General features: G+C 34.5%; 4 protein-coding genes across 4 annotated transcripts; all 4 read right to left on the bottom strand.

Moving 5' to 3' along the window:
* Positions 1 to 1,239: 1,239 nt before the first annotated feature.
* Positions 1,240 to 2,836, bottom strand: LOC123259006. Its single transcript, XM_044719263.1, has 3 exons — positions 2,779 to 2,836; positions 1,746 to 2,116; positions 1,240 to 1,379 (listed from the first exon to the last, which is right to left on the bottom strand). The coding sequence occupies exons 2-3, from the start codon at positions 1,942 to 1,944 to the stop codon at positions 1,240 to 1,242; spliced, it is 339 nt and encodes a 112-aa protein (XP_044575198.1). The 5' UTR covers positions 1,945 to 2,116; positions 2,779 to 2,836.
* Positions 2,837 to 21,077: 18,241 nt separating this feature from the next.
* On the bottom strand, positions 21,078 to 21,846 carry LOC123259005. Its single transcript, XM_044719262.1, has one exon. The coding sequence runs from the start codon at positions 21,651 to 21,653 to the stop codon at positions 21,078 to 21,080; it is 576 nt and encodes a 191-aa protein (XP_044575197.1). The 5' UTR covers positions 21,654 to 21,846.
* Positions 21,847 to 21,889: 43 nt separating this feature from the next.
* LOC123259004 lies at positions 21,890 to 24,487 on the bottom strand. The gene is made up of 3 exons (XM_044719260.1): positions 24,328 to 24,487; positions 23,005 to 24,225; positions 21,890 to 22,761 (listed from the first exon to the last, which is right to left on the bottom strand). The coding sequence occupies exons 1-3, from the start codon at positions 24,485 to 24,487 to the stop codon at positions 21,890 to 21,892; spliced, it is 2,253 nt and encodes a 750-aa protein (XP_044575195.1).
* Positions 24,488 to 24,541: 54 nt separating this feature from the next.
* On the bottom strand, positions 24,542 to 25,840 carry LOC123259003. The gene has a single exon (XM_044719259.1). It carries the CDS (start codon positions 25,838 to 25,840, stop codon positions 24,542 to 24,544), a length of 1,299 nt encoding a protein of 432 aa, XP_044575194.1.
* Between the last annotated feature and the right edge of the window lie 240 nt (positions 25,841 to 26,080).

Genomic DNA, 26,080 nt, shown 5'->3' with positions numbered 1-26,080 from the left:
CAACCTTGCGGGGATAGTCAGGGAAGCTTCCTGTGACCTTTAAACGTCGAGATCTGATGAAAACTCGATTTTTGCAAAACGGGGTGAAAACAATAACTTCCCGATTTTTGAAAATCTTCGATTCTCGTAGCGGGAAGTTTAAAATTAGAAAAACGGTTGACCCTGAAGGCCATCCCTGTAACTTCCCGCTAATTTCATACCTAAGCGGTTAAAATTGCACTTATGACGTTTCTGAGCTCTTCGAGCTCAAAATTACAATTTATGTGTTATTTAGAGCTCTCCAAGCTCAAAGAGATAGCTTTCCTATGCTTTTGAGCTCTTCGAGCTCAAAAGTTTTATCAAAATTCGATGAAACACGATGTTTTTAATTTTCAAACTGCTGTACTTTTTGATTAAATCAACCGATTTTCACGCGGTTGATGGCGATCGATATAGTTTTTTGAGCTCTACGAAAAATTTGGAACAAAAAAAATTGATCTGATGAAACGTTTCGGAGTTATTACAAAAAAACACTTTTTTCTATTTTTTTCGACAACGATATCTCATGAACGCATCAACCGATTCTGACGCTCTAGATGGTGATCGATGCGGGTTTTCAAGGTTAAGAGCTGATTAGTTTTTAAGATCGATCGGTTCAGCCAATTCGGAGATATTAAAAAAAAAATGAAAAAAAAAAAAAAACTTTTTTTCACTTTTTTTGCAATTTCTCGAAATCTACTGGTCCGAATCGGTTCCAACCTTCAGAAAATCTACGTTTGGCAAAGACCTTTCGAATGACACCAACTGCGATTAAATCGGTTAAGCCGTTCAGAAGTTATAAGAGGTTTACATACACACACACACACACACACACACACACACACACACACACACACACACACACACACACACACACACACACACACATTCATCCATACAGACGCACGGAAATTATCGTGAAAATAGTTAGGAAAGCTTCTTAGGGCTTCAAAACGTCGAGATCTGTTGAAACCTCGATTTTTGCAAAACGGGGTGAAACCAATAACTTCACGATTTTTCGAAAATTTTCGATTTTCTTAGCGGGAAGTTAAAAATCAAAGATCCTGTGTATTTAAAATGGGAAATCTTCACACGCTGCGGTCGAGTACTTAATTTTAACATTAAGGCAGGGGTAAGGGTTTCAGCGTAAAAAAAAACACTTTTTTTGTGATTTTTTATCTCAAATATCGATTGAGCAATTTTATTCAAACCTTCTATACATTATTGAGCATAGTTTTGACTACGTGCTGTAAATTTTTCATGCAAAAATATTAAACCATTAGCCCGTGACAGAGCTTCCCCCAGGACGTCTTGAAAAAAAAACAATTTGCGGTGTTCACTGTAACTCGGCCGGAAATTATCTGAAAATGAAAAACCATAAAAATTTAGTTAAATTATAAACAAATCTTCCCCCCAACGTTCTCTGATTATTTTTTTTTTAATTTAAAAATTTTTGGCGGCCATCTAAAGTGTGAACCGTTATTTTCGACTAAAATTTCCGCCATTTTGTGGGTGGGAAACACCCTTAGTGTTAAAAAAAAAATTTTTACTAAACGTAGGGGGGAGGTATTTTATATGAAGAAAATGTGTACAAAGTTTGAAATGAATCGGTCGAGTAGTTTTCAAATGGCAGTGAACACGGACTTTGAAAAAGTAGTTTTGAGAAAAACGCGTTTAAAGTTTATGAAGCAAAAAAGTGAAGAAAAAAATTTTTTTTTTAAACTTACACAGAATCATCAATTCCAGCTCCATACAGCATACATCCTTCAGCATTGTCGATGTCTTCAGCCTGTTTTTTTTTTTAAGTCTTCGTTTTATTCTGGCTTCTTTGCTCTGCTGCACAGCTTGAAACTCGGCCCTATCAATGCGATTGCTGTCCGTAGATGATGCATACTCGTGAGCGCTTGGGCCGACACTGCCGTCCATGTCAGACAGAAAAGTAAGAAGAGCACCAGCACCTTCATTGAATGTGCATGCAGCTACATAAGATGCAAATTTACCAGAAACGGTCAAAGTGTCTGACTCCGAATTTGCACGTGTTAGCTGTTTTTCTTCGTCTGCGGCGGAGACAAGAAATTTCTCAGCAGTCGTTTCGATGCTGCAGCAAATAGATTTCATGAGATCCAAATAAGATTGTTTTGATAGAAAACTACTTGCTATGTCCATGAGCCCGCAAAATTTATTGCAGCCTGCTAAACCCAAACCTAATGTACGCATTACAAAGGCAAAACGAGTGTTGATTTCATAGCGATGACCAGTTTTCTCACTCGACGGTATAAAGCGTGGACCACAATTTGTACATTTGACTTGGATTTGGAAGACAAGTCCTTCTATTTTACAGCTCTTGAACTCGATTGAACCATCACACTGAGCACATTTTACTAAACTTGCGATGGTTGAAAACACAAGCAAAAAATCTATGATTCTAAAATGTTTTTCAATATCTTCCGGTACACTAGCACTCGTATTTAGTTTTATTTTCTTCGCCGAAGCACTTTTGATGGTAGCCTCATCTTTTATTTTTTTATTCGGGTTTGATCTTTTTTTTGATCGACACAAATAGGTCCTTCCACTTTGACGGTCTTCTCGCAAAATTTTACTTACTCTCGGCATTTTTGCTCAGAAAATTTTTTGAAAAAATAAAATTACAAGTGCACGGTCGAACGTCTGACCACTAAATGAAGCTCGTTTCTTTTTTTAAAATAATGTAGTGTATAGTAAACATACAAATATAAAATATATCTATATGGTTTTAGTTACCTGGCTTTACTAAATGAAATATTTCTAAAACTGGATATGGGATCAGGACAATAGCAATGAATAACTTGTATACCTGCTCGACAGCTGCACTGCAATCCCAACCGCCCGTAGCTGTTAGAGTTAGAGCGTTAAATGCCCCGAGACTAATTAAACAATAACTTCAAGAATATTGCTTAGATCGGATTAAAATTTTGAGGACATATTCTTGAAATGTTAAACAATAAGATAAAACAAAAAAAATCGATTTTTCGAAAGTGAAAACCCTTACCCCGCCCTTAAGGGCTCAAACTTTCAGGGAATTTTTTGGGGGTGTTTCCAAGAAAATTTCGGGATGAGAGCGAAAAAAAAATAGTTGCAAAAAAAAAGCACCCTAATGTATATACGGTTATGTATTCAGTACACGTTTTAATACCCTCATTAGTAGACCTCATTAGTAGTATACGTCTACTCACCCTCCTATGAGAGTAATACTAAATGTTATATTTACCAATTTCAGTATACTTGTGTAGGAGTGACAGTAAAACGTGATGTTTTTTTCTTAATTTTTCACCATTTCGATAAAGAAGATGCATTTAAAAAAAAATTTTTTACATTAAAAAAAAAGTCTATTTTTGCAAAATTATCTCATTTATATGGGTTTCTGTTTGTTTTTGAATTGTATTTATACGATTTTTTTTTTAGGTTCTGAATCTATTTTAGTCAATGATTAACCCTCTCACTTAAAACTCTGACCAACCCGGCCTTGAAGTACAGGAGTAGAGATCACCTATAATAAGTCTTTAAAGACTTCTACTACCGTAGTTTACCAACCCTGAGCTCGCTTAGCACCGATTTTCAGTCGTTTGGCGTGTTCAGTGGATGCCTTTTTAAAGAACATTTCTCATTTTCGAAGACTTCATAGTGAGCAGCGTTCAAAGATATAGACTAAAACTGCAAGTGGAGGAAACACTCAGAAGTCTCAGAGGGTTAAATAATGGAATATCGTCCGAAATTCACAACTCATCATAGTAGTAACGTAAATATATGTTATTTTATAATTTGAATTGGATATTTAACAACAAATTACAGTTATCACAACCTAACGATGGCATATTTTTTATTACTTGAAAAAACTACATAAGATATGAATATAAGGTGTCAAATTTTCTATCAATACCCAGTGAACCCATGATCTCGATTTGATTCTCTACATAATGAAAATTAGTCAGTAGTTAAACAATTTTCAAAGTGAAACGTATTTGACTCGCCTTTCAGCAAATAAAAATGTGTATGGGTCTTCCGAAAATTTTCTCATAATTCTTAGGTGATTGTCATATTTAGTTTTTGATTTTTGTTTTAATAATTTTGGTGTATCGTTTTCGTAAGAAATTAATTAATTTCATTAAATTTTATTATTCTTATAAATATTACGGCTTCGTAGGTGATAAAAATTCATTACCAACGAAGTAATAGAAATCTCTAATGATTAGAGTCGTGGTTGCTCACAGGTAGCCTAAATATGCAATTCAGCATGGGACCCGTGGCTCAACGACGTTCCCTAGGTGTCACCTCAGACCAACAGTGGCTGACAATTAAAAGATTATACCTTATTTAAAGCAGTCAGGAAAGTCAAGCAATCCAGAATCCTTGTAGAGCTCTGCTCCATGCTCACCTGATCCTGCTGCAGTTTTTATTATCATTATTAAATAGCATTATTTTTAACTTATTGGTTATTCATTTCTATTGGATATGAGTGCTCATTAGCCATTCTCTCTTCCTAAACAATCATTCGTTCTTTCTGGTCCTCAATTGCTGTTCACCAAATCATCTTAATTCTGCCTCGTAAGTGGTCAAAAGGTCAAACTGACCAATACAGCAAGGGTTTCAAAGCTTCAGAAGCCATCTTCTTCGACGGTCAACTGCAGATTGGTAGATTATCATCCTCCAGAAGGGGTCTAATTTCTCCAATAGAATCGATTGGGCTTCGAATCCAATAATTTTGAGACGTATAACCTAAATTATTTGTGACGACACACCTGAGGTCAATTGATTCTCTAATAATGTCAACTTAGATTATTTTTAATTAATACCCAAAAATTGGAAACGTTACATTGGTATTTGGTGCAAATTGTCTAAAGAAATCTACCTAAAAATGAATAAATTCATTAAGAGTGAATAGTCTTTTTTGTATATCTATATATATTAGACTGGGCCAAAAAATTGACAATTTTTTTTCTTAGCTATATCGGCAATATTATTCAGAATGACAAAAAAAAATTTCGTGAAAGTTTGGGTCCTTAATATTAATTTTAAGAGGTCTATCATCGCTATTTTTAATTTTAATTCATAATTTGATGTTTACGTCAGAACTGCTAAAAAATTGAAGTAAAAAAAATTTATTCCCACTTATTCTTATGTAAAATTAAATTTCCTACAAAAAAGGTCTGATTGAAAATTTTCGTCCGACAAGCATTTTCCGATTAATTAAGCTTAATAAATTGATGTGTTTTTTCAATTTAACATGTTTACTTTTGAATTTTGTAACTAACGAATCAATAAATATCCAAAAAAGAGCATGACAGATTTTTAAAGGAAATTTAATGCTCTACAAAAAAGGTCTCTTAATATTTTAGCCTCAATTCACTTCTTCAAAAGTTATTGACGATTAAAATGGAAGAAAAAATTAAAATATCAAGTTTTTCGTTCTTAACTCAATTTTTTTCACTTAACGGAACAAATTAACTATTTCAACCATCATTAAGCATTATTTATAAAAAATCTCTCGATATTTATCATTATTCTAATTATATTATTACACAAATATATAATTTTCACAATAAATAAAAATTTATTTTTGCTTAATTGATTATTTCTAAACAATAACAAAGTTTTACTGTTTTGAAGTAATTTTTGAGTAAACAAATGTGTAGTTTTACTGTTAAAAATGATTTATTTTTAATATTTTTTACATTTATATGAAAGAAAAATCAAATTAATTTTTTTTTTTTTTTTTCTATTTGTTTAAAGTCGCATAAACTACTAAGGTCATGAGCGATTACGGTAGGGGGTAAACTTTTTGAGATTGGAACTCGTTTTATTTTTTTGGGCTGAGCAGAACAATACACTTAAATATTGAAAATATTCATTGGTGTACGCCGGACTCGAACCTAGTCCAATGCTTTGGTAAGTAAGGGCCGGACCCGATAGGGCTACTGCGCGCCTTTTTCAAATTAATATAATTAATTAATAATTATATTTATTACTCTTCAAGCTTAGCTTACAGTAATTTAACAAATTAACTGGATTACAATTTAACAAGAGATTTAGAACATCAGATATACAAAAAGATTAAACAACGGTTTATAAATATATGATTTACATATCACAGCTTTGTATTGTCAATTTTGATAGTTAGTAAAATATTAGTATACATTATTTAATTATAATTACAGCAGTCTGATACAGTTTAAAAGGAAAAACCCCAATAGATATTGCATTACCCTGATTAAAAAAAAGTATTGAGACAAAGGAAAAAGTATTGAAAAGAATTGGTTTTCTAGTCAATCCAATTCTTTTCAATACTTAATTCATTGTTTCAATACTTTTTTTTTCAGGGTAGTAAGTTGGATGGATACTATTTTGTACTCTTAATAATTATCAGAGCTTAACATAGCAAGACTATATAAATAATTAGAGATCTTTCTTAAAAAGGTCTCCTCATTTTTTGGCTAAGAGTTATACGTATAAAACGGATACAAAAGAATAAAATTATATAAATACAAATATAAAGAGTGTATGAGAATAGGCCTCTGGAAGAATAGGGTGAAACTAACATCAGGCAATCAAATATTCAAGCAAAAGGCTCTTAGTTTTAGCGTTCTCGTGACATACAAATATATGTTTTTAAATTTTCCTCCGTCTGTACTATTGAACAGCATATACAGAGTGGCTGCTTCATCACAATCAGTAAAATCAGAACTGTCCAACAGTTGTGCTAAGTAATATTCTCTGAACGGTTTGTGTATAGGACATTTCAGAAACACATATGCTAAATTTTCAGGCTCGTTCAAATTACAAATAGTATATAATTAAGTAGGGTAAATTACATTGTGTATGTGCTTCGAACTGAGTTTGAAGAAGTGATTATTAGCAAGTCTGATTTGTGGTATTATTCTAGCAGTATACAGAGGACAAGTTACTAAATAGTCAGCTACACCCAAGTTAATAGATCTTGAAATAATTATCTGACAAGAGTGTTTACTTTGAGATATTTCTAGGTTCAGGTTTTTAAGATAAGCTCAATAGGATCTTAAGGTAGTAGTCTGGTAACTTATGCCTATTTTCATGACTTCTTTGGAGGGTGGTTTTTTATAGGAAAATAAAAATGAATTATCTTGAATATTTAGAGTGTTTTTATTTACATATTGAAAATATAAAAAAAAATTTATTTGAAAAAATTTAATAGTTTATTGCTATTATTATTGTCACTCGAAGTTGGAACCTCAAAAAAAATGCACGTGGGTGGCCCGGGTCCTAACTTTTTTTCTACTGAACCGATTGCTTTCAAATTTTAACAGGCTGTTCTACACACTTATAGTTCTCGTCGGTACTAACGAGAATTTTTTTCACCCCTAACTTTTTATTTTACAACCCTTTCTTTGCTAAAGTAAAAGGACTTTTTTTTTCAAAGTCCGCCATTTTGTTATTTACCCTTGAAATTTAACTTCAGTAGTTCCGACCAGAATGACATGTCTATAGATTAAGAATAATCACGAATATTTGATTTCAGATAACATCAAGAGCCAAAATCACCCGGGCCACCCACGTGCATTTTTTTTGAGGTTCCAACTTCGAGTGACAATAATAATAGTAATAAACTATTACATTTTTTCAAATAAATTTTTTTTTATATTTTTAATATGTATTTTTATTTTCCTATAAAAAACCACCCTCCAAAGAAGTCATGAAAATAGGCATAAGTTACCAGACTACTACCTTAATATTATATCTATGTGTTTTTCTCAGAAATCACTTGTGAGATTGTCCCACAGCAAAGTCGGGGCTTCAGTCAAGGCTAAGATATCTTTCAGTTGCAAAACGCAATTGTACTTAGTGTTAATATTGCTTTTCTTAGCCAGTCTTATCAGTTGTAAGAGACACAACTTGGGAAGTCGATAGTTTGGCATGTCTAACAACTTACAAATCCAATTGAGAGCCATCTTCAAAACCTGTACCTTTACACTTTTTAGGTTTAATTCAAGCCTCAGATCAGCGCTAGGTGTACCGAGAGGGAGATAGATAGATAGATAGATATGTTTATTTATGCCAAAGCCTCTGGCCAGATGGCAATACAATAATAAAATACAAAGACTTTACAGTAACCAACTTATTAACTAATTAATTTATTTTGGTTGAATCTTATTATTACTTTTGTTCTTGTTTAACTTATAAGACATTTTACATATCTTTATAATCTATGAATATCTTAGATGAGTATATACGAGATTGATGGTACATTTATATTTCTTATATTTTATATTTTATATATTATAACACAGATTTGTCTTAGATTTAACTTAGATTTAACTGAGAACTTCTAAATGAGATCACAAGTATGCAAGAAGTACAACTAATGAATGATTTATAGATAAGAATATTAATAAGATTAATAAGATAATATACTAGAGATCCAGATTGAGTAAGTGATCATAAATTTGGTTCTTGAAAATATCAATGCTCATCGAGTTTACTATGTTGGAGGGTAGCTCCTCCCATAATCGGATACATGTAACTAAAAAAGAGAATTCAAAATAAGTAGTTGCGAAATTTGGTATCTTAAAATTTACATTGTTTTTCTTTGCAGCTAATCTTTCAGATCGTCTAGTATCTGTATCTTCTATAAATAAATCACGTAAGTAGGAAGGCTTACAAATATCCAACAATTTATAAAAATAACAAGATAAGTAATAGATGCGTCGACTCTTGATTGATAACCAACCAAGGAGAAGGAGAAGACGTTTGAAGAAACGAAGTTGTGTCTTTTCCAGAGTGTCTAAGTACCTGAGTCCCCATATATGTGAAGCATACAGGAGGGTACTGGCCACAATACTGTTAAAAATTTTTACGAAGCTGGCCCAGTGGTCGGCCTTAATGGCTGCTAATGTTGCTTGCACTGCACCCATGGCAGATTTAGCCTTTTGTGAGGCTGTGATTGACGGTATTTGGCCCAGAGATGAAGTAGTAAATGGGACACCAAGGTATACATATTGATCTGTCCAATCAATGGATTGATTCAAGTAGCGTAACTTCGCCTTCTCCCCGGGGCCACGCCTTCTAAAATACATAGCTTAAGTTTTCTGAGTATTAACTTTTAAAGAATTAATCCTACAATATTCCTCTAATATTAGCAATTTTTCGCGCAAATCAGCGACTGTCTTTGCTAGAATAATAAGGTCGTCCGCATAAAGCAGCATTAAAAGATCACAAGAGTCAGCAACATCGATGCCCTTGACTCCTCTGGCTCTAAAAAAATCTACGATGTCATGCAAGTATAAAATAAAGAGGATCAGACTAAGGATTTCTCCCTGTAGGACGTCCTCAGTTACATCAAACTCCTTTGATAAGAGATTTCCTGATTTTACTTGAAAAGTGGCTAAATCATAAAGTTTATTTAATATGCGTATTATTTTAGGACTAATGCTTAAGTTGAAAAATTTAAGCCAGAGAAGGTTATGGGGCATCAAATCGAAAGTCCTTTTAAAATCAATGAATAGCCCGTACAGCTCTCCCCCTTTGCTGCACAAAACGGATTGAATCGTAGCTAATAGAGCGAACATATTGTCAGCACAACTTTTTTTTTGGAGTAAAGCTAGCTTGTTATTCAGGGAGGATCCCAGTCATGTTGAGCCAACGAGTTAGCCTGTTTTTAAGTATCATGCTAAAAATCTGTGATGACATTAATCATGGCAATACCCCGGTAATTTGAAGGGTCAGTTTTATCTCCCTTTTTGTACATCATGAAGAGAGCTACACGAGCCCATTCGTTGGAAATTATTTCTAGATCAAGTATCTTGTTAAACATTGTTTGCAAGTACAAGAGCCAATTATTAGGTAAATTTTTAAAAAATTCACCAGTTACCATGTCAGGACCCGGCGCTTTTCTATTTTTTAAGCCAGAGATACTTTTAATTATTTCTTCCTGCGTGATATAGTTATTCAAAAGGGGGTCGAGAACTCCAAAGTACCGGGAGTCGTCAATGACTCTAGGCGGATATATTCGCTCATAAAAAGTGTTCCAGGCTTCCAATGTCACGGCAGGGGGGCTAGATTTTTTTCTGTTGAAGTTATTGTAGACACTCCAAAATTGAGAGGAGTCTTTTACATTAGCGAATTTACTAGCAACCTCTAGCTTATAGTTTATTAGCTTAGAATTAATGTGTTAGTAAAGCTTTTTTGATTCGATATAAAAAGAGAGTTCAGGGTCTTTGAAATTTGCGAACTTGGCCTTACTCAGGGCAGTTCTCAATTGTTTTTTTTAAGTCTTTACACTCATTATCGTACCAGGGTTTATCTGATTTGCACTGAGCTAGACTTGGTTTACATATTTTAAGCAAGCCAATCTTATCAGAAGCTTCAGTTAATGCTACAATTAAGTTTTGGTGCATATAGTTAGGGGAAGCGAGTTCAAAATTTATTTTTAAGTTACTTGACCAAAGCATAGCCGAAGTAAACTCAGTGCGCTTATTATGGTCCCAGAGAAGCTTCTGTGAGGTTGATGAGGATCCAAGAGACTTCAGTTTACCCTTTAAAGAGGGACAGGAAAGACTTAAAGAGACGGAAAAGTGATCCGACAAAGTGGGCTTGACTCTCACTGAAAACTGAGAGATGTAGTTAATACCTATGAGATTTACTCATACTAAGTCAATTACCAATTTACCACGAGCTGAACAATACGTGAATTGAGCTGGAATATCTCCAACAGTTCTACCATTGGTCATGACGAAGCAGTTAGATTGAAAAAACTTTATTAGTTTAGAACCTCTGCTATTTAGTTCTAGGTCTTGGGATAGTCGCGTTGGGCTCAAAACACTACCAGTTAGGGCGTCTTCGTGTGCAAAATCACTAACACCCATACGCGCATTAAAATCCCCCCCCCCCCTCAATAAAGACTGCTTCTGCCGGTAATTTAGTTTGTAAGTCAATAATGACGTCTTGCAGAAGTTCCAAATGGGAGTTAAGATCAGAGGTTGGTTTAAAATACACAGTGCCTAAAACCAAGCTCCAGTTGCTAGTATATTGTCTTACAAAAATCCACCAAGGTGATCTGTCAATTACTTCACATTTATATTTTTTGTTATATCCTATTAGGAGTCCTCCACTAGCTCGCCCGCACTATGACATCTGAGAGCCTGTGAACATATATAATTAATATTACGAAATTCATTATTAAGATTAATAACATTGTCTATTACCCAGGCTTCTGTCAAACACAATATGTCGGAGTCACATAGTGACTGATTACTGTGAATTTTACTGAGACCACAACAATTCCAGAAGTCTATTCTCATGTCCTGCTAATTATTCTTGGGAGAGATCAAAGAAGAACCACCAGCTGCGGCGACGTCCATGGGACAGAGGTGTTCCTCTGCGTTGATCAGGAGATGTTCGATGTTGGAATCCCAGTGATGCCAGAAACCATTTATCTGGAGTTGTTTATTGCCAATTTCAAAACGAAAGCCCATTTCTCTTAATTTTTTGGCTTTTTTTCTTGTAGTATCATTGATCTTCCGCTCTTCAGATGACAGGTCGTGGTCTATGTCAACTTTTCTTTGACCCAGCGATTTTTTCTTCTTTATTATCTCGTTTTTGATCTGGAGAGAATTAATTTTGGCCTTGATGATATTATTATCTCTACTAACCAAGCCGACGTGGTCCACACAGTTAAAAACGCCAAAATTTTAAGATAGGAACTTGCTGTTCATTTGTTCCATGTACATTGTAAAAGCGTTATTTTGTACAAGGTTTGTAGGATCAGAGTTGTTTAACAGAGATGATGAGGAAGAGACGATTGTAGTGGACGATTCTAGGCACGACAAGCGAAGTTCAAAAGCATTCAGTTGGTTGTTCACTGCTTCATGTTTAGAGTTAACAACTTCATCGAGCTTTAAAAATTTATTTGCATTAGATTCCTTTAGCTGATCAAATTCAGCACTTAGTTCGTCAATGCAAGCTAATTTTTCGTTTAATATCTTTTCAATGCTACCTGTAAACGCTTCCACGATCCCTTCTTTCAGCACCAACAGTGTCGCTGGATCTAGAGATAATCTTCTTTTCGGCGGATTATTAATAATGTCATCATCCATCGACTTACTTTCTAATAGTCGTTTTTTATTGTTTAGTAATTCAATCGGATTTCCTAACACCTCAATGTTAAGTTTGTCCCAGCTGTCAGTAATCCTTCGTCTACCTTTGAGAGAGCTCGTACTTTGAGATAAGTGGCTCCCACTATCGCATTTTACTGCCTGCTTCTGTGATGTTGTATTGGTAGCATTTTCGAGTTCAGACATGCTTACAGAGAGAGAGTGAAAACGGTGAGGGGAAGAGAGATGGAAATAAATTTTCTTGAGGTTAGAGCCGAATTAGCGAACTAGAAAAAGCTATACAACATAAATTAACGAGAGTTGTCATTGAAAATAATATGACACTGAGTAACAGGACCTTAGCTGGATTCACTTCAATATAATTGGTAGCAAACAATAATTTTAAACTTTCGCATTTAATGATAAAATAAGGACCGAAAAGAACACGTCAGGAAGCTAGTTGGCCATTTTTAAAATTCCAAGAAAAATCAAATTATGGCTACTTAATTACATTACATTCGTAAATTAAGTCTATAAATTGAGAATATCATGCCATAAAATAGTTGAATTACATTTATTTTATGATTGAAATAAAGTTTACCAAAAAAAAAGAATTTTTTTTATTTTAGAAAATTTGACAATTTTTTTTCAATTCAATAAAAAAAAAATGAAAAAACGGCCCTGTCCGGGATGGCGGGAATAGTTGTCAAAATCGATTAAAGTTTTTTTTTTGAGAAAAAAAAAATAAAAAAAAAAGTGATGAACTTTGAAAAAATAACGATGTTACGTGTGAGCCTACACCTGGTTATTTACCTGTCACGTAAACAGACCTCCGGACTAGCTCAGCGTCTCACTGAAAAATATTTAGATGTTGATAAGAGGGTGGGTCGCGCAGTGAATGAAGAATACTCATGAATTACGGTACTAATTGTTTATTGGGCGTCCCCAAAGCATGGGAGTTGCCCGAAATGGCCCTGAGAGTCTCTTTTACAAACTAATTCTATTTATGAAAGCAAATCTAATCCAGTACAATAATCCATTTGATGCAATACTTTTGATTCTATAACTGAGAGAGAGATGGGACAGCAACGAGAATGAGAGTCTTAGGAGACAATTAATCACGATGCAAGACAACTCGGACTCGACATAGATTCGGACAGACTAAACGACTGACTGATTACAAGAGGCCGCTCCTCCTGAAGGTCCCAGGTTTAAGTAACCTCGGTCGCGGATGCCGCCAAACACCTGTATCACTGCACGGAACTTGTATTATTCCGCGGTTGAACTCAGATTATTCCGCCCTGAAGAACTAGGTGGTTATTGTCAAGTTCCCTAGTCAGCAGAAAATGGTATCAAGGCGCCGAAAGCGGTTCCCTGTGCTAGAGTACCTGTTCGCTCGGTTCCCATGAGAAAGCGTCTCCTCAGCAACACGTGCAAGCAGCGATTCTCGGTAACCAGAGTCAGGCTAGAAATACAACGGAAATTCGGTGTCTAATTCAGGTGGGCAAGTTGGCCCATCGATTTATAGAAAATATATATAGAATATCATAATATTGACGGGAGGGTAGGCCCACCCGTCACAACGATTTTGCTAAAAAAAAAAAAACCGATTATTTTATAGAATTGATCATATTTAATTTTTTTTGTGTATTTTTTCGAAAAGTTCATTCAAAAACAAAATTTATTTTAAAAAAAAAGGTACCCAAAAGTCAATGTCTAAAAAACTTATGGTCATTTGAAAAAAAAAAACGCATTTTTTTTTTAAATTCATAACTTTTTTTGGGTTGGATAAAAAAATTTGAAAAAATTCTCTAAAATGTCTTTCGAAGAGTAGAAAAGAATAGAAAAGTTTCAGCTAAATCTAAAGGGGTCGGGTTAAAAAATGGTCGATTTGGCATGGAATACCCCATACAATCATATATAATTATATATGATCATTAGGGCCAGGAAGTTGGCGTTTTTTCTTTATTCAAATTTGAGGTTAAACATACAAATGCTCATTTAAACAACTGTGAAAGTCCTGGCCCTAATTAATAATAATATATAATTAGATGCAGCATTTTTCTAATAATTATATATAATCAATAGCGGTTTCCCGCCCGCTTCGCTGGGCGAATTGAAAAGGAAATAAATGAAATTTTATGTTTTATTTTTATTTATTTTTTTTCATATTTTCTATATCTCAAATTTCTTTTCTATATCTCATGTGTTTAGAAAATGCAATGCTTTTAATCTGTTACATTTTTGCAATCCCGTAATGAGAACAATTCATCGATTATGTGATCAGCAAAAATAAAATGTATGTAAAATTCTTAGTCCGTTGACTAAATAGCTATATGTAATGTTAAATTTTGGAAACGTTACAATGACTTTTTTGCCGCTGCCAAAAAGACGATTGTTTTAAGAAAATATCACTATAAAGTAAGAAAAATATTTAAATCCGTTGACCTTGGAGGCCATCCCGGTATTTGTCTGTTTCTCTTGAGATTCTATCAAATTTTATATTTGTAGGAACTGTATTTGAAGAATATGAATTTTTTGACAATTTTCATTCCCGCACTCCTATGTGGGGGAGGAACTTCGTAAGATCCTATTCGAGATGATTTTTACATTATAAATAAAAGATTCCAACAAAACTTCGAGTCTATAAAAACTATCGATTGGAAATGAGAAATTTTCATTGTTAACGCCCCTACAATCCCTTTTGGGGTGAGAATTCGAGAAAATCCATTTTCAGCTCAACTTGACATTGTACACGAAGATTCTTACCAAATTTAGAATCTGCAGCAGTTACAGTTTGGAAAAAAAAATTTTAGATTTTAATACCCACCCCCGCCATCCCTATCGGAAGTAGAATTTTTTGGAATCCGTTTTGAGATGATCTCCTCATGACAAATGAAAGATTCCGACCTAATTTCGAGTTTGTAAAAGTTACAGTTTGAAAATGGAAATTTGAAATTCTAACACCCAGCCCCGCAATCCCTGTCGGAAGTAGAATTTATTGAAATCCGTTTTGAGATGATCTCTACATAACAAATAAAAGATTCTTACAAAATTTGCAGCTTTTAGAAGCTATATTTTGGGAACTGATTTTTTTTTGTTAACATCCACCCTCGCAATCCTTATTGGGGATGATTCGTCGTTAAATCCGCTCTTAGATTATTTCTACATAATAAAAGACCTCTACTAAATTTGGAGTTTATAGGATCTATAGCTTGGAAATTAAAAATTTTAATTGTTAACACCCACCCCCGCGAACTCCTGTGAGGTATCTTAAAGTTCGTTCGTATATTATTTCTACATCTCTTAGCGAAAATTCCTACCCAATTGGAGTCTGTAGGAGCTATAGATTGAAAATTAAAAATTTTCATCGTTAATACCCCCCACCGCAACCCCCTGTGGGTTGAGATATCCTAAAATTCGTTTATAAATTATTTTTACATCACTTACAGAAAATTCCTACAAAATTTGGAGTCTGTAGGAGCTATAGTTTGGAAACTTTTAATTTTCATTGTTAACGCCCACCCCCGCAATCTATATTGGGAGTAGATTGTCATAAAATCCGCTCGTAGATCATTTCTACATCACATATAGGAGATTCCTACTAAATTTGGAGTCGATAGAAGCTATAGTTTAAAAATGGGAATTTTCCATTGTCAGCACCCCCGCAACCCCCCTTGTAGGTGAAATTTCATAAAATCCGTTCTTAGCTGACCTCTACTGGGCGAAAGGAATATTCGTACAAAATTTCAAATCTCTACGCCTTATGGTTCCAGAGATATCGTGATGAGTCAATATATAGGTGGAAATCTCTTATATATCTATATATATATATATATATATATATATATATATATATAGCAGCATATATATATATATATATATATCTATATCTATATTCTATATCTATATATCTATATATCTATATATATATAAGCGAAATACCACTCACTCATCACGAGATCTCCGAAACTATTCGCCCGATTGACTTGAAATTTAGCATAGTTACTCCATTCGTGATGTAGACGCTCACTAAGAACGGATTTTACGCAATTCCTAGCCAAAATGAATTTTTCGTCTACCATCACATATGCCCTCCCCTCCCTCCTCTCATTCTTTCTCCTCCCTCCCGTGCCCTATAATCTTTCCCCTTCCCTATATCTCTCTCTTTTTTTGGGAGCGAAATATCATTTTGACCCTCTAATCTAAGAAACCATCAGTGGCACCCGTAAATTATCGAACTCAACCCCCCTACAACCACCCACGCTAATCAACCGTTGCCATGGTTACCATTGTCATGGTTATCGTTGCCATGGTTACCGTTGCTATGGTTACCGTTGCCATGGTTACCGTTGCTATGGTTACCGTTGCCGTGGTTACCGTTGCCATGGTTACCGTTACCATGGTTGCCGTTACCATGGTTGCCGTTACCATGGTTATCGTTATCATGGTTACCGTTGCTATAATAACTGTCAAAATGATTGATTTTAAATTTTATCGATTGACTGTTGGGACAGTAGGAATTCATAATCATACGTTTTTTAAGAAAGAATAGCTAAATCATTAATAACTGAAATAACTTATATGTATTGGAATAATCATGAAGGATGAACTCGATTATATCATAACACAGATAAATTAAACATAAATATTATCAAGTTGATATTGTTAAATGATTATACTGATTTTAATGATTAAAATTAAAATGGTAAATTGTGTCTGATGCGTCTTCTCTAAAATTTCACAACGATATCGTTAAATTATTATAAAAAACGGTCGATTTAAGATAATTTCTAATAAAATGAGTAATAATAAATATATTTTTTAATACCACTTAATTTGTTATGAATTTATTAATAACTAGCTGATACCCGCCCGCTTCGATAGGAATACAATAAATTTTTATGGTGTAACCTAGATGAAAAATATAAACAAAATGGTTAATTTCAAAAAGATAATGAATATAAATTTTGAATTAGAGAAAAGTGATTGTTTGTGATGACCGGTGTTAGCGAGTATTAAATATATGAGAAAAGTATTTTATTATTAACATTTTTTTAAAATTAAAAAAATTATTGACATTTTTTAAAATTAAATAATACTATGAAGCGGAAAAGAATAGGAGTTACGGATAATTATTACGTGAATCGTTCCAACATTCACGTAACAGAATAATTGGAGGAGGAAGAGATTGAGAAAGAAATAGGAAGGACCTTCTTAATAAGAGTTTACAGAATATGCGAGAAAAAATTCAGATAGCTCGGACAGGGATTCGAACCCAGAACCTTCCGGTGACATGTCGGCTACTCTACCATTTGACTTATCCGGTCTAGACTAAATGTTTAGGATAACATTATTATAATGGGAACGCATCTCACTACACAGTACGTCATGGTGATGCGGAAATCTGTCTAATGACAGATTTACTGACTAACTGACCCATTGATTGATTGATTATTAATAATAAAATACTTTTCTCATATATTTAATACTCGCTAACACCGGTTATCATAAACAATCACTTTTCTCTAATTCAAAATTTATATTAATTATCTTTTTGAAATTAATCATTTTGTTTATATTTTTCATCTAGGTTACAACATAAAATTTTATTGTATGCCCAGCGAAGCGGGCGGGTATCAGCTAGTATATATATATATACAATTATATATATATATATATATATATATATATATATATATAGATATAGATATAGATATACAATTATATATAATTATATACAATCATATATAATTATGTTTAGTTACATGTGAATTATATATAATTGTATATAATTTTTTTTACTTCAGTGGGTATTTTGTGATTACTTATAGAACATTCTCTTTTTCTACCTAAAATCTGGTACTCTAATAGTTAATAATATTTTAATCTACAGTATTTAGCGGCTGAAATAATAGGAACTGTATTAACTTATAAAAAAATTGAATTCTACAAAACTTAATAGTTTTGTCAAGTTTAAAAATTGTTACCCAGGCCCTCCAGCAATATATAGTTCATATACTAAATACATAATTCCATTATAATTTTATCTTTTAATTCTGATTCTACCTCTATTATTTTCTTAATTTTGAAATAATTATATATTCTAAAGCAACGGAGCACCTTAAAAATTTCGTAGATCATTTTTGCTATTTTATGTATACATAGATAATTTTATAAATTTATATATAGATATCTCATTATTACATATATACTGATAGAAGGGTTTGTTGACATTTAATAAGCTTTATTAACTGTTAACAAATGATTTTTTAACATCATAGGATGTAATAAATATTTATTAACAGATAACAAATATTTATGAATAGTTAATAAGTAATTTATTAACTATTAGTAAATATTTATTAATGGTTAAGGAATATTTGTAAACTGTTAATAAATATTTATTTAACATAAAAAGCAAAAATAGCCATTTGCTTTTGACACTTTTTATCACCCGATAGCTGAAATACATGATAATAATTCAATTAATATTAAAAAATTTAAAATATCAAGTAACATCAATTGTTTCCTGCTTCACAGCAGTATTTCATTTGTCACCTATATAAGTCTATATTTCTATATATATAAAAATGAAGAGCTGTGCATTAGTCTCGCTAAAACTCCAAAACGTCTAGATCAATTTCAACAATTTTCTTTTTTTTTGTTTGCTATAGTTCAGGGATGTTTTCGAAAGAATAAAATTGTTGGAAAATCCGAAAGTTCAGCTAAGGAAATCAACAGATCTAAAATTTTTAATCGTTTATCTTCTGTATATATGGATAAAAAAAAATTTCATAATTTCAGTGTTCATTTTTTGGGATCTTGATTTTCAGGCGATAATAAGAAGTGAGTTTCATTTAATAACTTGAGAAAATTCTAATCGCACTTCATACAGCCAGCATTTATTCTTTATCGAAGTAGATTAGAGTTTAAAGATTGATAATCGCTGATCGAAAGGTGTAATAAAATATATTGTAGGTGATACGAAGTTCAACGGATCAGCTAGTAGTAAATAAATCTTTCTATCAGTGTATATTGATAATTAATAATTTACAAATTTGATAAAAAATTTTGTTCATTACGCATCGATCATATATACGATTTTCATTACTTGTAAATGTTACAAACTCTGCTTTTCGAGTAAGCCTCATAGGTAAACAGGTAAAGAATGAGTCTAGTCTTAGTTGAACCTTCAAGCTATAAGCATCGTGCCGCAGCACTCCTGTAGTGAAGACGGAAGTTTTTTTACACTGAACAGATAATTTATTAACAAGAAACTGTCTTGTTGGTTTAACAACCCGGGTAAAAAAGATTATATATAATTATATATACTTATTCATAATTGTAAAATGCTGAAAGAGCGGAAAAGCGGTGTGTTTTGTCGAAACCTCGTCAAAGTGCCGAGATTTCGTGCTTCAGTTATTAAAATTCAATTTTGATTATTAGTGTAGATGGATAGGAAATTTAAATAAATTCCACTCGATGTTTGGGACAACAGGAAGAAATTTATTGTCCCAGAGGAGGAAAAATCTGATGATCAGATAAAAAACCTCCTCGATGATAATTACAAGAAATAAATGTGTATGAATGTGTAATTGTTGTTTAGTCAGGATCTGGCCTGAGCTATTGTTATTTCGTCAGGAAGGACCTGAGCTATTGTTATTTCGTCAGGAAGGACCTGAGCTTTTGTTATTTCGTCAGGAAGGACCTGAGCCTTTGTTAATAAAATATCTCTTGGTGAGAATAGTTTAATGCGTATTGCCAAATGTAGGCGAATACTGATGACTCTTCTGGAGAGTGCTTTTAGATTGTATGTGTGTGTGTGTGAGAGAGAAACGATCAAAGCCAAGGAGGCACGATCAAAACCACGGGCCGTCAATACCCAAAAGAGTGAGAGAGAGCTCGGATGTATGGCGTTAGTCCGAATTACCGTGTAACTTCTATAAAATTGCGTTTTACCGAAAGTAATTGAATTCAATGAATATGGTTCGAATGATAATAAGTAAAATGATGTTAAACGATGTGATTTTTGAGAATATCTCAATTGTACTGTATGATGCGTAATATGCGAGAGCGATTGCGTAAAAATTATTGCTGATTCGAGGGCCTCAGAGCAACTGGTGGTACTGGCCACCGCACGAGTAAATTTGGTTTTTCCTATACGGCCCCGATCGGCGCTATACCGTTCTGCGCATCCGCCGCAACTTGTCGCCTACGATGTCTCCCGAAATTGTTCGAGAAAATTCTCGTTGAAGCTAGAGCTAATATATAGATATAGTCATCTGATTTCGTACGCCCACGCTCTCTCTCAACAGATATAGATGTAATTGTATAGTACAATACATGCATGATTCTACTCTGCACACACACACGTTCATGGTCTATCGTATAGGTACGACTCGACTCGACATCCTCCCCCCGTTGCGAAGGGATGAGCAAAAATGTTGTTGTGTAAATGTATGGTGTTTTACAATGTTTGATATGTTACAAATAAATTGATTAATAACAGTTATAGATTAATTGACTCAATGGCAATTACAATCAGTTAAATTAATGACAATTACAATATATTAAATCATGTATTGTCCGGTAGAGGACATAAGACAGTAATATTTCTTTTATAGAGTCCGTGTGCTGTTCGAACAGTTGCGACTCGGGTAACTCCATCCTCGCCTGGATGGACCTCGACGACCACTCCCAGTTGCCACCGCATGCAAGGTTGATTTTTGTCCATGATGAGAACGACCTGGTCGGGTTTCAGTTCTCCTTGGGACGAATGCCATTTTTGACGTTTTTGAAGTTCGCTGAGGTACTCCAAGTACCAGCGTTGCCAAAAATGCTGGCGAGCCTTGGTAATAAATTGCCAAGCGTTGAGACGATTATCTGGAACATCAGAAAGATCATTTTCAGGTAGCATGGTGAGAGGGCGACCAATTAAAACATGAGCAGGTGTCAATGCTAGTGGATCGTTAGGATCACTAGATAAGGAGCATAAGATCGAGAGTTAAGGATTGACTCGATTTGCACTGCAAGAGTGTTTAATTCTTCGAATGTAAGAATTTGATTTTTTACAACTCGTCTAAAATGATGTTTGAAAGATTTGACGGCAGCCTCCCAAATGCCTCCAAAGTGTGGAGACAATGGTGGGTTAAATTGCCAAGTAATGTTTTTACGTACGGCATATTCCTTAACTCTGCCCTGATGCTGTTCAGATTCAAGTAAATAATATAGTTCTCGGAGTTCATTGTTTGCGCCTACAAAATTAGTTCCATTATCTGAATAAACATGAGATGGAACGCCTCGACGACCGATAAATCGTCCGAAGGCACCCAAAAATCCCTCAGTCGTCATATCGCTTACGATTTCGAGATGTACAGCTTTGGTAGCCATGCAAATAAAGACACAACCATACGCCTTAATAATAGTCCGATTTCTAAATTTCTTTTCCTTAATAGATACAGGTCCAAAATAATCCACTCCTACATGAGAAAATGCAGCTGAATCAGTGACACGTGCACTTGGTAAGTCTGCCATTTTACCATGCAATAAAACTGGGCGATGTCGAATACAGTCGACACATCGCCTTACTATTCGACGGACTTGATTTTTTCCATCGAGCAACCAGAACCTATGTCGGATATTATAAAGTGTACTCTGAATACCAGAATGATAAGTTTTCGTGTGCGTTTCACGAATTATTAGATCTGTCACATGGTGAGTAGAAGGTAACAAGATAGGATGTTTTTCAGTAAAGGAAATAGGAGCGTGTTTTAGACGTCCACCAATCCTCGAAGAAGACCATGCTGGTCTATGAAAGGATTAAGACCCCTTAACCGGAGGTTTTTTGTTTCCCCTGTCTCCCTTATTTGTTCAATTTCATAACTGTATTGTTCGTTTTGAATCAAAAGCAGTATTTTCGTTTCTGCTTGTAATTTTTCTGTAACCTCTAAGCCCTTGCCCTTAAACTTGTTAGATTTACGCATGCGCAAACAGTATGCGATTGAATGTATAAGAGTTGTGTAAGAAGAGAAACGTTGAAACATGTCTGTGCAGGTGGCAAATAGGCAAGTGTTTTTTCTAAGACCGGGTAATTCAGATGGAATTGTCGAAATGGAGATAGGCCATTCCTTGTGGTCAAGTTTGAGCCAATGAGGACCCTTAAACCATAATTTGTTAGTTAAAAATTCCGCAGGAAGTTGTCCCCTGGATAAAGCGTCAGCCGGATTGTCTTTAGTACGAACATGCCGCCATTCGACTTTATCACCTAATGATTGGATTTCCATGACTCGATTAGCCTCAAAGACCTTGAGAGATTGTGGTGACCGCTTCAACCATTGAAGGACGATGGTTGAATCCGTCCAAAATATAATTTGAGAAATTGGAAAATCGAATGCCGACACCGATTCGTTGTAAAGACGTGAAAGTAATTGTGCGGCGCATAATTCTAATCTTGGGATCGTTACTTCTTTAAGAGGAGAAACTCTCGATTTCGCGCATGCTAATCGTATCAATACTCGTCCTTGTTGATCAGTCGATCGTATGTATAAACATGCTCCGTAACCGACTTTACTCGCGTCACAAAATCCGTGTAATTGTATGTTCGCTGCATCGGGAACAGAAATATGACGTTCGATAGAAAAGTCTTTAATGAGATTTAATTGTTCAGAAAATTTGATCCAACGCGAGTGTAACTCTTGCGGTACCGATTCGTCCCAATGAATTTTAAATTTCCAACATTCTTGAATGATAATTTTTGCAGCTAACACGACTGGCCCCAATAATCCCAAAGGATCGAAAATTTTTGCAATATTAGATAAAATGTTTCGTTTTGTTATTTTTTGAGATAAATCAATTGAATTGACTGTGTATAAGAATGTATCTCTACCCGAATTCCAAACAATTCCGAGAGTTTTTGAAATTGGATTGTCCTCGATAGCACAATCTAAATCTAAAGTTCTTTCATCAAAGTTATCAAGAGCGTGTCGATGGTTCGATGCCCATTGACGTATGTCAAAACCCCCGCGTCTTAACAATAAAATAATTTCATCTCGTAATTGTAAAACTTCGGATAGAGTATTGGCCCCGGATAAAAGATCATCTACGTATAAGTCCCGTGTTAAAATTTTAGCAGCGTTTGGAAAATTACTCCTTTCATCATCTGCAAGTTGTTTTAATGTACGTATAGCTAAGTAAGGAGCGGACGAAACTCCGAAAGTGACTCTATTGATCTCGAATGTTGCAATCTTGTCATCAGCATACCAGAGTATTCGCTGATAACGACGATCATCCGGGTGGATAAGAATTTGTCGATACATTTGCGCGATATCGGCGGTCATGACGTATGTGTGCGTTCGGAAACGGAGTAGATGAGTAAAAAGTTTGTCTTGGATAGTGGGCCCTGTTAATAGAGCGCCGTTTAAAGAGATACCTTTGTCAGATTTGGCAGAAGCATCAAAAACAACACGCACTTTAGTAGTGTTGCTTGAAGCCTTGATCACTGGGTGATGTGGCATGTAATAACCGGATATTTGTTCATCTGATACCGGTACCATGTGTCCCAAATTTATATATTCCTGCATTACCTTAAAGTATTCTGTTTTAAGGTGAGGATCTGCATTTAATCTCTTCTGTAAAGATAAAAAACGTCTATAAGCCTGAGTTTTTGAATCTCCAAAATCGACCTTATCTACGCGAAAGGGTAGTCGTACTACATAGCGCCCACTTGTCTCGCGTGTCGTGTGAAGTTGATAATGAGCTTCGCATGAAGACTCTTCGAACGATTTTGAATTTTGAGACCCGGCATCTTCAATGATCCAAAAACGCGTTAATTGATTTGATAGATCTGTTAATTGACAAGCTACAGATTGATTATGATTTTCATCATTGACTCCCCCCGCAACAACCCAACCAAGTTGAATTTTTTGTAATATTAAGTCGCAGTCGTTGCGTGACAAGTTAATCTGTCCTATCGATAAAAGTGATAAAGTCGTGCCTGAGCCAATAAGTACGTCAACTGGTTTTGGTAGATGAAATTGAGGGTCGGCTAATTTTAATGTTTTCGGTATTTGAATAGATTCTCGTGGGAAAACTTCGTTTGGACTTAAGTCTGCAATTTTTGAAATAGTTAAGAAAGATAATGATCTTTTAAATTTATCGTTAGTGGATTTGCAGTCTATTTGTACAATGTGTCTCGAAAAAGTTTGCATACCGTTAACGGCTCCGATAGGAATTGAACATGTTTGCATCGGAAGTTTTAATTTATTTGCTAGTTCGTCGGTAATAAAGTTGGCTGTAGCACATGTATCGAGAAGTGCACGAGTTTGTATAAAGTGTCCAGCCGAATTACGCATCTGAATGAGAGCGCTCATCATTAGTTGACATCGCGGTGCTCGTAAAGTGGTCGCGAAAGTGTGGTTGACTAGTCATGCTGCTGTTTCTTTTTCAACTGATTCTGGTTTGCTAGTAGTCGTTGAATTTGCAGCATGTCCTCTTGGAGGATGCTGAGTTGATGATTGTGAAGTTGAGAAGGATTTAATATGTAATAAGGTATGATGGAATTTCTTGCAGGTCTTACATCTGGTATTAGACCGACACGGTTCCTTATGTATTCGAAGGCAATTTCTACATAATCCTTTTGCCTTAACAAAAGCTAGTCGTTTGTCTATCGAGAATGCTTGAAAGGTTGGGCATTTATAAAGAGGGTGATCGTTACCACAGCACGAACATTTCGTCGAGTGTGTTGTCATAAATGATTTTACTTCAGTTTCTGTCTTCTGAAATTTGTTTGTATTTCCCTGGCGTTCAGAGTGACGTCTTTTTGAGGAGTGATGTTTGTCATGAAATGTAAATTGATTAAGTGTGCTAGCCTTGAATGAATAGTCAGTCAAAAATTTACAAAAATTGTCAACTGTCGGAAATTCGTCGTTACTTAAAGTTTCCTCCCACTTTTTCCTGAGTTCTGTCGGTAATTTTTTCTCAAATAGTCGCACCATCACACCGCCGCTCTTAAGAGCTGCTAAACTGTCTAAAGTCGCTGTATTTTGACGTAAACAACTCACAAATTTGTTTATATTTTGCGAAGTCGGGTTTGTCATGTTAGGACAGTCAATGATCGCATCGTAATGCTTTGCAATAAGAGCGCGTTTCTTTTCATAAGTTTCAGTTAATAATTCCCATGCTCGTTTGTAGTTTTCTGCACTAGTGTCAAAGAAATTCAATAAGTCAGCAGCAGCGCCGGTTAGTGAACCACGCAAATACAAGAATTTATTAAGATCGTCTATGTCGGTTCGTTTGTCGATCATGCTCACGAAAGTGTTTTTAAATGAAAGCCAATTTTCGAAATTTCCGTTAAATTTGGGTAATTCTGTAGTTGGCAGCTTTACGAGTTTTTGTCTTTCAGTCATGGTGGAATCGTTAAATCTCGAACTGTTCATTTGTGAATGATCGCCGGAACCGCCGGGTGGATTCAAGGTTTTTATTTTGCTAGCAATCGCGTAATAACGATTGCGAACTTCTTCTGCTTGAATAAGTTCTTCGTTATCTGGTTCTGTCACAGAAAGTTCGTCAGTCAGATCATCGTATTCTTTGAATAATTCAGTCAATCGATCTAAACGCAAGGATGCTTCAATATTATCGATTTTCTCATTCGATAACGCGGTCTGTAATGTCGTCATCCTTGTTTTAATTACAGTACGTTTACGTTTTAATGCTTCGCCCGACATGTTGATTGACAATAATGAATTGACACGGAGTTAAATGTTTAGGTTAAAGAATAAAATAAAATTGCACAGCAGATGGTATGATAATTAACAATTAATAATAAATTAATATGAATTGAATTGCACAATAAAAATGTGAGTTAATCAATAATATTTAGATACTATATATTAAATATGCAATAAATTTAAGTGAAAATAAATTGAATGAATTTTTTAATGATACGTTGAAAGAGAAAAAAAAAT

This window comes from Cotesia glomerata, linkage group LG2 (genome assembly GCF_020080835.1).
Source record: "Cotesia glomerata isolate CgM1 linkage group LG2, MPM_Cglom_v2.3, whole genome shotgun sequence".
Taxonomy (NCBI): Eukaryota; Metazoa; Arthropoda; class Insecta; order Hymenoptera; family Braconidae; genus Cotesia; species Cotesia glomerata.
The sequence above is the reverse complement of the archived record's forward strand: the minus strand, read 5'-3'. Positions and strand labels throughout refer to the sequence as shown.

Coding starts and splice junctions, on each gene's coding strand:
- LOC123259006 (XM_044719263.1), bottom strand. CDS start 1,944: ATGGACGGCAGTGTCGGCCCAAGCGCTCACGAGTATGCATCATCTACG. Junction 1,380..1,745: donor GCTGGAATTGATGATTCTGT/GTAAGTTTAAAA, acceptor TTTCATTTTCAG/ATAATTTCCGGCCGAGTTAC.
- LOC123259005 (XM_044719262.1), bottom strand. CDS start 21,653: ATGGCAGACTTACCAAGTGCACGTGTCACTGATTCAGCTGCATTTTCT.
- LOC123259004 (XM_044719260.1), bottom strand. CDS start 24,487: ATGAGCGCTCTCATTCAGATGCGTAATTCGGCTGGACACTTTATACAA. Junction 24,226..24,327: donor TCCTATCGGAGCCGTTAACG/GTATGCAAACTT, acceptor CAAAAATTGCAG/ACTTAAGTCCAAACGAAGTT. Junction 22,762..23,004: donor CGGAATTGTTTGGAATTCGG/GTAGAGATACAT, acceptor ATCTCATTAAAG/ACTTTTCTATCGAACGTCAT.
- LOC123259003 (XM_044719259.1), bottom strand. CDS start 25,840: ATGTCGGGCGAAGCATTAAAACGTAAACGTACTGTAATTAAAACAAGG.